The sequence below is a fragment of the Bison bison genome, unplaced genomic scaffold (assembly GCF_000754665.1).
Source record: "Bison bison bison isolate TAMUID 2011002044 unplaced genomic scaffold, Bison_UMD1.0 scf7180017864037, whole genome shotgun sequence".
Lineage (NCBI taxonomy): Eukaryota > Metazoa > Chordata > Mammalia > Artiodactyla > Bovidae > Bison > Bison bison.
Window position 1 is genome coordinate 8,174,612 of NW_011494609.1, and position 12,264 is coordinate 8,186,875.

The 12,264-nt window shown below is 46.9% G+C and overlaps 1 protein-coding gene across 1 annotated transcript in view; it reads right to left on the reverse strand.

Moving 5' to 3' along the window:
* The window catches only part of PKNOX1 (PBX/knotted 1 homeobox 1), a 24,057-nt gene that overhangs the window by 11,150 nt on the left and 643 nt on the right, over nt 1-12,264 (reverse strand). The window contains exons 2-7 of the mRNA XM_010834912.1: nt 11,545-11,651; nt 9,284-9,411; nt 7,101-7,272; nt 5,249-5,419; nt 1,635-1,734; nt 548-645 (exon numbers count right to left, since the gene is read on the reverse strand). Coding sequence (XP_010833214.1) covers nt 548-645; nt 1,635-1,734; nt 5,249-5,419; nt 7,101-7,272; nt 9,284-9,411; nt 11,545-11,595 — 720 coding nt within the window. The 5' untranslated portion in view covers nt 11,596-11,651. The remainder of the gene's footprint in view (nt 1-547; nt 646-1,634; nt 1,735-5,248; nt 5,420-7,100; nt 7,273-9,283; nt 9,412-11,544; nt 11,652-12,264) is intronic.

Consider the following 12,264-nt stretch of genomic DNA (forward strand, 5'->3'; position numbering starts at 1 on the left):
GGGGGGGGGGGGGGGGGGGGGGGGGCGGGGAACAACTGCGTGTGTGTCTAGAATAGAAAGGAGACTGGCCTTATTTCACCACAAAGGCACAGAGAGGGCGGGAGGACTTCAAGGTGGGCACACCACAGCATTTTAGCACCGTCACTACTGCAAGCCCAGCCCCACACCCTTAGCTAGAAGCCTGCAGTCTGCCGTGAACCTCCAGGGGTCTGGGAAGGATGCGTCTACACAGCCTCCAATCTCCAGCAGTGGAGACAGCTGCACAGCCCACGTGGTGGGGAGGGGTCCTGGGCGACCTTTTCCTCCTTATGCTTCTCTGAACTTTGCAACAATAAGGCAGATGAAAAGTGAAAAAGACAGGCAACATGGACATTCAGATTAACTGGGAAGTACCTGAGGAAGCAGGTCTGGGACAGTGACCTTCACGCAGAGGGCAGAGCTTGAGCCCAGCTCCACCTGTGCCCCCACACTGGGAACACGCGCCCCACCCGCCCCCTGCACTGTGAACACGCACTCACCCGCACCCCGCCCAGCCCCTTCCACGCACCTGGGAGTTCTGGATCCGGATGGTGCCAGGCGACAATGCCTGTGTCACCACTTGGCCTTGGGGAGTGACAACTGTGACAGGCTGATAGACTGTACCCCCTGGAAAGGACAAGAGAAGTTAAATCACCCCAAGCCTCAACAGTGAACACCATGCCTCAACGTACTCATAGAAGAATAAAGTCGTAGCTTACGGGCTTTGAAAATCATTTCAGACGGTCACCAGCACCTTGCTAGTGGACCTGTCACTTCCAGGGTGGGGTGGAGGGCAGCCAGGGCTCCTCATGAGACAGTGTGGGGGGTGGCTGGGGGAGGTGGGGAGTCCGTGAGCCCCTTCCTTGGCTTGCCTCTATTTCCTGGCACGTCTTAAAGGACTCAAGCAAAGGTCTGAGATCACATTTCTTTTTACTCTAGTTGTTTCTTTCATCCAGTGTGCTTTCATCTTCCTGGGGAGGTTTCCTTTTGTGCGATTATGTGGGGGGTTCAGCATCAATTTCACTCCCTCCTTCAGCGCGCTTGCCCTTTTCATGATGGTTCTGATGTGCAACGTCTACTAAAAACCATCACAGGAAGGAGGACAGAGTCTACAGTTCCTTGGTGTATCAAGAACAGGTAATCCCAACATTAAGACTGCATTTTCACTCCTTGTCATCAATTAATAATACGACTTATGGAATTCCAGCTGAGATATTTCCTAAAAGATAAATCCTAAAAGATGATGCCATGAAAGTGTTGCACTCAATACGCCAGCAAATTTGGAAAACTCAACAACTTAAGATTTTCCAGGTGCTGCTAGGAGGACAACTGAAAACTGTGCTATTTAAAAATTTCAGGTGGTTTTGCTATGTATTTTCAACTTCTACATAAAACCTTTCCTTCCCATATTTTTTGACAGGGAAACACAGTTTGCATAATATATTTGTTACTGAGAATTAACAAGAACCAGACATTCAAAGAGATAGAGATGCTTTTGGTCCTGTACTGGGAACTGGCATTAATTAGAAACCTTGGTTATGTGCTGCTTCATTCTAATATGAAGGACTTTCTTCTGCAAAAGCTCAAGGAAAGTGTCTCTTTCTCTATCATCATACCTGCCACTGTTGCCATGGTGACATTCCCCTGCTGCAAAGCGGATGCTGGCACCACGATTCCTTGGGGGCTAAGAGTGCCTGTGATGGCACTTTGAATCTGCTGCAAGTCAGAAACACACAGTGAAGAGGTTATCAGAAATCAGAAAACCTATGGTTAACACTTCACAGCAAGTGGCATAAAGGCATCATTAATAAGGGAAAGATGCTCGAGCAAAGAGCATCATCAGATGACAAGTCTTCACAAGGCAAGTGCTACATCCGTATCTGGAAACCAAGAGATGCAAAACTGACTGTTAAATATGATGATCAATACTGAGACAGGACTTTCAATTTAGCTTCCAAAGATTATCTTTCACCTCATCAGCATACTAAATACATCCTATGGCCCTGGAGATATAATTAGGAAGACAAAAATTACCTGATCTCATGACACACCTTTTCCATTCAACTTAGCTCAGAGTTTTCCAAGAATCAAAGCCTCCTGGACAAGATGAACTATTCAGAAGACGATGCCACAGGCTGGGGCTGTGGCAGGGGGTGGAGGGTGGGGGTGCACCCTGGGGCAGCAGAGTCTGTACCTGCCCTTCCCACTGCGCAGAGCACATCAGAGCCCCCAGGGTTCAGGTGTGTGGGGTGCTGGGTCTGCACCTGGCCGACTGCAAGAGCCATGCAAATATCTGTAACACCACACTGGAGGATCTACTCATCTGAAGTCAGATCCAAATGGGCTAATTTATCCATTTTCTGTGATGGCTTCCCTGGGAGTTGACAGAGGACAGGCTCTTTGCACCTGGCTTCCAGCACTGGTTTGGCACAGAGAAGGCACCCAGACATTTGAGGGGTTGAACAGCCTATGTGGATATCCTTCAGAGATAATTCCTCTGTGTGCCATCGCATCGATTTGAACATAAAAGCTCTGGTCAGTCTACATCAAGTTTGCTACATAAATATAAAGCCATCTAAGTCAGTCATCTAAGCTCCCACATCAGGAACATAGAAAAAGAGGAGCCAAATGAGACCAAAGCAAGCAGAAGGAAGGAAACAATAAAGATGAAAACAGAAACAATGAAATTGAAAATAGAAAAACAGACAAAGCAGAGATAAGAGCTGGTTCTTTGCAAAGATCAATACACTGACAAATCCCTAGTAAGCCTGACAGAAAAAAAAAAGAGAGAGACAGAAAAAACAAATTACCAATATTGGGAATGAAACAGGGCCTAAAAAGACCCTAAAGACATCAACAGATGAAAAAGGAATACTACTGTAAACAACTCAACACACATAAATTTGACATCTGCAAAGTGCAAAGTGCAGCATGAAACAGATAATCTGAATAGCCCTATAACTAATGAAACTGAATTAGTAATTTTAAAACTCCCCAAAAAGAAATCTCCAGGTCTAGGTAGTGTCACTGGAGAATTCTGTCAAGCATTTAAAGAAGAATTAACACCAGTTCTACATCTCTTCCAGAAAACAGAAGAGGAGGGAATACTCTCCAATTCATTTGATACCAAAGTTAGCCAGACTGTACCAAAAAAGATAACTAAAACTAAGATCATGGCTTCCTGTCCCATCACTTAATGGCAAATAGAAGGGGGAAAAATGGAAGCAGTGACAGACTTTTCCTGGGCTCCAAAATCACTGCAGATGGTGACCACAGCCACAAAATTAAAAGACACTTGCTCTGTCTAGTCAAAGCTATGGTTTTTCCAGTAGTCATGTATGGATGTGAGAGTTGGACCATAAAGAAACCTGAACACTGAAGAATTGAAGCTTTTGAACTGTGGTGTTGGAGAGGACTCTTGAGAGTCCCTTGGACTGCAAGGAGATCAAACCAGTCAATCTTAAAGGAAATCAACCCTGAACACTCACTGGAAGGTCTGATACTAAAGCTGAAGCTTCAACACTTTGGCCACCTGATGGGAAGAGTCAACTAACTAGAAAGGACCCTGATGTTGGGAAATACTGAGGGTAGGAGGAGAAGGGGGCGACAGAGGCTGGGGTGGTTGGATGGCATCATTGATTCAATGGACATGAGTCTGAGCAAACCCCAGGAGATAGTGAAGAACAGGGAAGCCTGGAATACTGCAGTCCATGGAGTTGAAAAGAGTCAGACACGACTTAACAATTGAACAACAACAATTATAAAATTTATACGGAAAGGCAAAGGAACTAGAATACCAAAAATAATTTTGAGAAAGAATAAACTAGGAGAAATCGACCTACCCAGTTTTGAGACACATATAGCAGCAGGAATCAAGACTAGACAGTCTAGATACACACAACAGAGAACACAGAAATGGGCCCTACTAATACACCCGACTAAGTTTTGACAATAATGCACAGGTAATTCCATGGAGTAAGTACAGCCTTTTCAACAAATGGCGCTGGAGTGAATGGACAAACATCGGCATAAAAACAGACCTCAAAATGGGTCACAGGTTTAAATGTAAAATATAAAATTTTTAGTAAAAAAAAAGTAAGAGAAAAAAATCTTTGGAATCTAGGGTTAGACAAAGAGTTTTTAGACTTGGCACTGAAAGTGTGACTCATAAAAGGAGATTCGATAAATAGGACTTTATCAAAATTTAAAAGGCTTGCTCTGCAAAAGACCCTATTAAAAGGATGCAAGATAAGCTACAGACTTGGAGAAAATATTGGCAAACAATATATCTAATGAAGGACTTGGATCTAGAACGTTCAAAGGTGAACAATTTTTAAAAAATCCAATTGGAAAATAGGCAAAAGACGTGAGTAGACATTCTACCAAAGAGGATATACAGATGGAAATCAGCATATGAAAAGATGGCTGTTGTCTCCCTGATGGTTAATGCGAAAGACAACCACAATGAAATGTTAGCACACCCTTTCAGTGACTAAATACAACAGTGCCTCAACGTGGATGAACTCTAGAGGACATTATGGTAAGTAAAATACACAGAAGGAAACACGTGTCATGACTGCCCCCACACAAGGCACCTAGATCATTCAAGTTCCTGGAGACATAAAGCAGGATGGAGGGGCCAGGGGCTGCGGGCGGGGAGGGCGAGGGGTCAGCTTCACAGGGACGGGGCTTCAGGCTGGGCAGGGACGGCGAGGAGTCAGTTTCACGGGGACGGGGCTTCAGGCTGGGAGGGGAGGGTGAGGGGTCAGTTTCACGGGGACGGGGCTTCAGGCTGGGAAGATGGCACGTTCTGGAGATGATGGTGAGGATGGCTGCAGAACCCTGTGAGGCTGCCTAATGCCCGAGCTGTGCACTCTAAAATGGTCAAGGTGGTCAATTCTGTGTTGTGTGCTTTACCACAATTTAATACATTCATTTACAAAAAGAGAAACAAAGAAATGACTGGTGCTCCACCTTGGGCTCTGGGGTAGGACGCAGTCAGGCCCACTTGGTTCACGGCGTGGAGCCCAGGCGGGAGGTCTCTCTGGCCTGAGGGGCCGTGTGTGTTCCCAGAACAGGCCATGTTTGGAGACCTGGGGGCTCCTCAGAGCAGGACAGCCAAGTACAGCCCCCACCCACCCCGATCTTGACAGGGCTAGTGGCCTTGGATATGATTCACCCCCGCCAACACCGCAGTGCCCCAACAGGCGTGCAGCCCTGACGTAAATACCTGGGACTGGACGGGGGAGTATGGGCTGCCGGGTTCCCCACTCAGGAGAGTCTCGCTGTTCATCTTCGTTTTTAGACAAGCAATATAGCGACTGCAGAAATCTTTGCAGAGTTCATTAACCTTTTCCAGCTCAAGAAGATGAATACGCAGAACCTGGATGGCTTTTACCATCTAGAGGCAAGAAAATCGAAACTTTCAGACAAGAACCAGGGAGCACGAGGGTAAGCGGCCATCATCACCACACAAGTCTCCTGTACAGACACGGCCGCCTGGGCTGCCAGGACCAAGAAGAGGAAGACATCAGAGCTGCCCCGCGGCTTGGTGTCAGGCTCAGCGTAGTGGGGGAGACAGCAGGCGCAGGCTGGGAGCTGCCGGGCTCAACCTCGGTCCCCTTGGTGACTCACCCTCAGTCTGCTCCTGTTCCTTCATCTGTAAACGAGGAGGAACCTGTGCCCACCTCCCAGGCGCTTCTTAATTTTGAAGAAGTTCAACTTACCAACTCTGCTTGCAATGGATTCTGCTTTTGGTGTCAAGTCTAAGAACTCTCTGCCTGGCCCTAGATTAGCCCCAGATCCTAAAGATTCTCTCTTACAGTTTTCCTAAAAAAATCTTCAGTATTATACAAAGGCACTAAGTTTGGGAGTAATTCGCCTCCCAGTAGTACATAACGTGGACACTAGTGATGAAGCAGTACCACAAACACCACTTCCTGTGAACCCACAACCTAAAACTCAGCTCCATCCCCGTGACCTTGGTGGCAGCGGTTCAGGCATCTCCGAGGAACGAGCCAGCCAGCCAGCTGATGCCAAGAGTGACCATGTGCCAGCCCTGCTGGACCTGTGTGGGGCATCCAGCAGGAGGGCCCCGGTCCCTGCCAGCCTGGCCCACACTGGCACTCCTGCTCCCTCCTCACTGATGGCAGCACACGGAGAGCCAGAGGCAGGGAGCACACATGGCCTTCATCCCCAGAGGGCGGGTGCTGTTGGTTCCAAGATGAGGACTCAGACTCAAAGTCAGACACCTCATCTAGAAAATCTATCTAGCTGTAAGGGTGAATACATACTGAGAAGTTAAAAACAACACCTAAGACCAGTGCAGTTTATCCAGCGAAGTTTTCCAAAAGCCCTTCCCTGCTGATGAGGGCCCTCGGGCTGTGGTCTGAGAGCTGGCTGACTCCAGGGAGGATCTAGTGGAGGAACACGTCCCAGACACAGGCTGCCAGAGCTGCCAGCGCTGGAGGGCACCGCTCCCCTGGGGCACTGCAGAGATGTCACCCCAAGGAACTCTCCGCGGCCTTCAGAAAGCACAGAGAACCCAGAGCTTGGGAGCACTGCACCTGGGAGGAAGGCGCCCTCATGAGCCAGGCTGGCTCGGACAGAAAGGCCAAGGAGGCCATGAGGGGCGCCAGAGGCTCTGTTAAGCCAGCCCCTGCTCTGTGCTCATGCCCTGGCCCGCTCAGCCCCAGGTCTTCACACAGTCTCACCCACCACCAGTGCTGGCCTCCAGAGCAAAGCCAGGCTCCACAATGAGGGAAGAGCTGAGAGCTGAAGCTGCGCTCAGACACAATGCCTGGGAAGCAAGGCAGGGGGCACGACGATCCCAGAGGACCTTCCCAAACACTCGGGAGGGACTAAACTCCTGGCCCACTCAAGTCACAGGCTCAAGCCATCTGGCTGCATTACTACAGAAGGGGTCACCGGAGAATGCTCAAGACCTGGCTGATCTCAAGAAATAGAAAATTCCCCTCTTCAGCAAAACCAAAAACAATCCAAAGTTCTAATTAGAAATGTACATTTTATTGAACAGGTTAAATTTAGAAGAAATAAAAATGAAAACCGCAAATTTCACTTACTAAATTGTCAGTTTCTGGATCTTCACAGAAGAAGGGCTTTCCCTCCTTCTCCTGCTTCCTCACAAAGTTCTCAATGTCCACATCGAAACTGGCAGAAGTCGTGCCTTCTGAGCCCTGTGTAGACTGTTCACATTTTTCAAACAACAAAGCTAATAATGGAAACAGTGGATGCCTGGGGGAAAAATGTTAAAATATGTGTTCTACATTATCATGAAAACACTTTAGTATGTATATACGCACTGTTCTATATAAGAGCTCTGCTGAGATACAACTCACATGCCACACAATTCACCCACTTACAGTTTATAACTCAGTGGATTTTCATATATTCACAGAGTTGTGCAACCACCACCATAGGCAATTTTATAATATGTTCACCCCCCCAAGGAAACCCTGTAGCTGTTTGTAGTCACTCTCCCTTCTCCACCAAACCCCAGCCCCAGGTCAGCACTAATCTGCTGTCTTACAGATTTGCCAGTTCTAGACACTTTATACAAATGGAGTCATATATTATGCAACCTTCAGTGTCTGACTTCTTTCACTTAGCATGATGTTCTCAAGGCTTGTCAGTGTTGGAATATTATCGGTCAGTACCTCGTTGTTTTTTCTGGCCACATAATATTCCACTGTATGGTTAACACCAGTTGCTAACTCCAGAGTTTACATTAGATCTATATTCCATTTTGAGTAGATTTTTGTGTCGGATGTGAGTTTAGGGCAAGGGTCTTCTTTCTGCTCATCGCGTCCAGCTGCTCCAGCGCCATTTGTTGGAGAGTCTACCTCTCCTCCACTGAGAAAATCAAGTAGACAAATTCTTCAACTTCATTCTTCTTTCTCAAAATTGTTTCAGCAGGTCTAGTTCTTTGACTTCCATATAAAATTTACAATCAACTTGTCTATATGTATAAATACATCTTGCTAAGATTTTCATTGGAACTGCTGCAGAGCTAAAGATCAATTTTAGGACATCTTTACTATGTTGAATCTTCCAATCCATGAACATGGCATGCTCTTTTATTAAGGATTTCTCTGATTGCTTGCATGGGCGTTTACAGTTTTCAGCACAAAGTTTCTGCATGTGTTTTGTCAGATTTACACCAAAAATTTTTTGGAGCTCTCGTAACAGTATTATCTTTTAAACTTCAGTTTTCAATTGTACACTATTGGTATAAAAATAGGACTGGTTTCTATGTGTTGCTGTTGCAACCTGTGACCTTATTAAACTCAATTGTTTCATTCTGGAAGTTCTTTGGTAAATTTGGGGATTTTTTTGGGGGGGAGGTTTTCTATACATAGACAATCACGTCATTTGTGCATAAAGCCAATTTAATTTCTGCCTTTCTAACTGGATATGTCTTTTCTTTGTCTTGCCTCACTGAACTGGCTAAACTTCTGTCACAGAGATGAACAGGAGTCAGGGTGGACACCTCTGCCTTGTCCCCAGACTTAGGGAAAACATTCCATCTTCCACCATTAAGTATGATGTGAGCTATAGGTTTTTTTGTAGTTTCCCTACATCAGGTTAAGAAAGCTCCCCTCTGTGACTGCTGCACTGATGGGTTTTAGTTATAACTGGCTGTTGACTTCCATCAAATGCTTCTGGGCATCACTTGATATGATCATGTCATATGGCTCACTGGTTGATCTCTGAATGATGAACCAGTCTTGCTTCCTGGGATAAACTCCACCTGGTCACTAATATTCTTCTCTTTCCATGCTGCTTGATTTTGTTAATATTTTACTAATGATTTTTATGCCAAAGTTCATGAAGCATACTGACTGGTCTTCACTTTTCTTTTTCTGTATTGTCTTTGTCTGGCTTTGGTAGCAGAGTTGATTCTCCATTCATAAGGTGAGCTCAGAAGCACCCCGTCTTCTGTTTACTGGGAGAAACTGGGTAGATTTGCTGTTTTTCCTTCTTTGTGGCAGAAATCTCTAGTACAACCAGCTGGGCTTAAAGATTGCTTTTTGTAAGGTTGACTAAAATGTAGACTTATATTCCAAAACTTTTTTTTAAAAAGTATATTAGCAATAACATGGTAACCTGAGAAAACTTTCACCCCAGCATTATTACATTCCAGCCCACTGCTCTGCCCATCCAACAGCTCACTTTCGGTTTAACAGGCCTCCATCCTCATCACTCCTCTGAATGAACACCCACACACTTCACATCTCACCGCTACCTATAAATGGCCTGCTTGTCTGCATCCATCGGCGTCTGGGACCCCACTGGGGGAGGACTCACTCCTTCCACATCTGGTTCAGAGCAGTTGGGGTCTTGCTCCGTTTTTAACTCTGTGACTACCTGCATCTGTGAGAGGAGGGAGAGTATTTTTGTTACTAAAAACAAAGGAACTTGCTGCTAAGTATTCTATTCTCAAAGCAGTGGAATGGCAAACTGCCAGGTGGTTATATAACTGGCAGCAGTAGGTAAGGAATATCACCAGCAAAGCTCCTTCGAATGTACTAATAATATGCTTTTAAATGGCTAAAAAAAAATAAAAGGTCAGATTTCCAAACCATTTAAAAATTGAGAGGACTGATGTGTGAAACACTTATTATATTCAAAACCTCTGAAGGGAACCAGTGCACATGAGATCTGACCTGTCCACCTCTCCTTGCTGTAACATCCTCACAGTGGGTAATGCTGTGGGTGGAGAAGGATAAACAAACAGTCCACGCTCTCTTATCTTGTCACAAAAACAACTCAAGCCCAAGACACTCCATATGTGTGACAAGGCTGGAATTCTCCCTTACCAGGCCTTAAACTCAGGAATACACAAGGTATAAAACTTGAAGGAAAGTCACTGCATCTAGAAAGCAAAGACTAGCTGTGTTTAAAGAAACAGTTTTAAACATAAGAGGAAGTCTTAAAGCTATTATCATTGAAATTGCTTTGGCTGGCTGTGCTATTTGGAACTTAGATGAAGAATATTTAAATCCCTAAACATAAAAGAAATCAATTTACAAATAAAACAAAATCACTCCATTAACTTCTCTTATCCCGGAGCAGATCGGTGCCCTGGCTTCTTCAGGACAGGGGTGTCTGGGATCTACCTGCCCCGCCCCCAACTGCTACCCCTTGCCCCTCAAGGAGGTAGACTCTTGGTGGAGCCTGGGTGGGGGGCTCATCCTCAGTCGATAGAAGAACCTGAGTCCTGCCAGGAGGGCAGCCTGGCGCTCGGGGCCACAGCCCTGCAGCCTGGCTTGGGCTTTGTTCTCGTCTCTCCGACAGAACAGAGCCAGCAGGTCACTCCATGATGCCTCTGGATGAAACGGCATACTTGGGAATAGTTTCTCTCTTAAAAAATAAACCAAAACCGAAAGCAACTGACTAAAAAAGCCCAATCAAACAGTATTTCTGGAGAGAAGTCTGACAGGATTATTTTTTAAAAAGCTTAAGATTTATTTCAGGATTTTTAAAAATGATTGTGAAAAAAGAGCAATCTAACTGCTCGCCCTCAGAGGGCTGTCTAAGTAGACGTGGTCGGTCTATATTGTAGAAAATCAAATGCTTACTGGAAGGAACACTCACAACGGTTTTCCACATCCTGGGAGTTGCGGAGCTATTACAAGCACGGGCCCAGCCCTCCCTGGACTCACTGCCTCAGGGCGGGGGTCAGCTGCAGGGCAGCAGAGGTGAGAACACGTGAGGGTCCAGGGTCCCCAGGGCACAGAGCCACAAGAAGCGGCCACAGGGACACCATTAGATGTGCCTCTGAGAAACAAGATCGCTTGGAAACAGCAGAGGACTTCTGGTGAAGACAGCAGCCTGAAACAGAATTCCCTATCTCTGAGAAGTAAAAACACTTAATTTAAAAAGTCAACAAAGTTGCTGCAACGGGAAACATCCCAAGAATGGCACAAACTGCCCATCAAGGAAAGACCTAACTTGGAAAGGGAGGGGCACAGCCTCCCAATCTCACCACACGGGGAGCGACAGGTGGGTGAGGTGCCCCAGGCTTGGGTGCTCCCTAAACCCTCAAGCAGGGAGCCGGGTATCGTGACTGCCTCCTGCAGGGATAGGAAAAGTACAGACAGAACCCATGTGTCATCAGACGAGTCCCCTCCACCGCCTACGTCCGGGGACAGAAACCAAGCAGGTGGTCCAGCTCCACTCGGACCAGCAAGCGGGCAACACAGGAGTCTGCGATCATCACCACAACCAGCTTTTCTGTAAAACCGACATTTACTAACATTAAAAAGGTAAATTCCCAAGAAACTCTGATTTAGGGGACTCACAATTACTGAATCTTGGTGTTATTTAGGAAACAACTTCAACAATTCTACAGCTAATCCTTCAGGGCACCAAGATGAATAAATGCATCGAGCGTTTAACATTGAACCTGCCCGCAGGGAGACGTGTGTGAACACACAGGCACTGCTGGTGCTCCAGCGCCAGGTCGGTGGGCTGCTCAGGGTGTGGGGAGGGTGCAGCACTCACTTGTTGCCCATCTGGATAGCTGTCTATGCTCAGTGTCTGTGTCGCCATCATGGTGAATGAATTCCTTATAAAACATCAGATCGTCTTGAGTCAAACGCAAATGGTGTCTGGGAAAACAAAAGCAGAGAAGCGTCAGCCACTAAGTCAGAGCGTTGCTGTCCCCTTACTCCATGGCGCCCATGTACCTTTTAAAATAGGTTATTTCCACATGGAAAGTAAAAACCGCCCTTCACTATGGTCTAAGACAAACACTACGCAGCACTCCGCACCTGCCTGGTATCACACCTTAGCACCTGCCTGGCCGGCTGCGTCAGCTCGTTGGCAGGCATTTGGGTCTCTTCCTCACTCACCGAGCAACAGCTAGGAAAGTCTACACGTGCAGGACACTGTCCTGGGCCCTGGGGCTTTCCCAGGACCACAAACAGGAGGGACACCAGGCAGCACACGGAGACGTGGGCAGGGTAACATGACAGAGGGCGAGCGTACAGCTGGCGGGTCCCCGGGCCGTGTGACACAGCCTGCCAGGAGGCCAGTCTTAGGCAGGAAAGACACAGGAGGGCTTGGAGGGGTGGCGCCAGGCACCGGCTCACATCCACATGCAGTGCAGAGGTGGACACTGTCATCCACCTGTCAGTGCACACTCAGGTAAAGGAGATGAGGGAACGAGGTGGGGACAGAGGATGACGGGGGCAGGGGCAGCTGCCCATGCCACCCACAGGC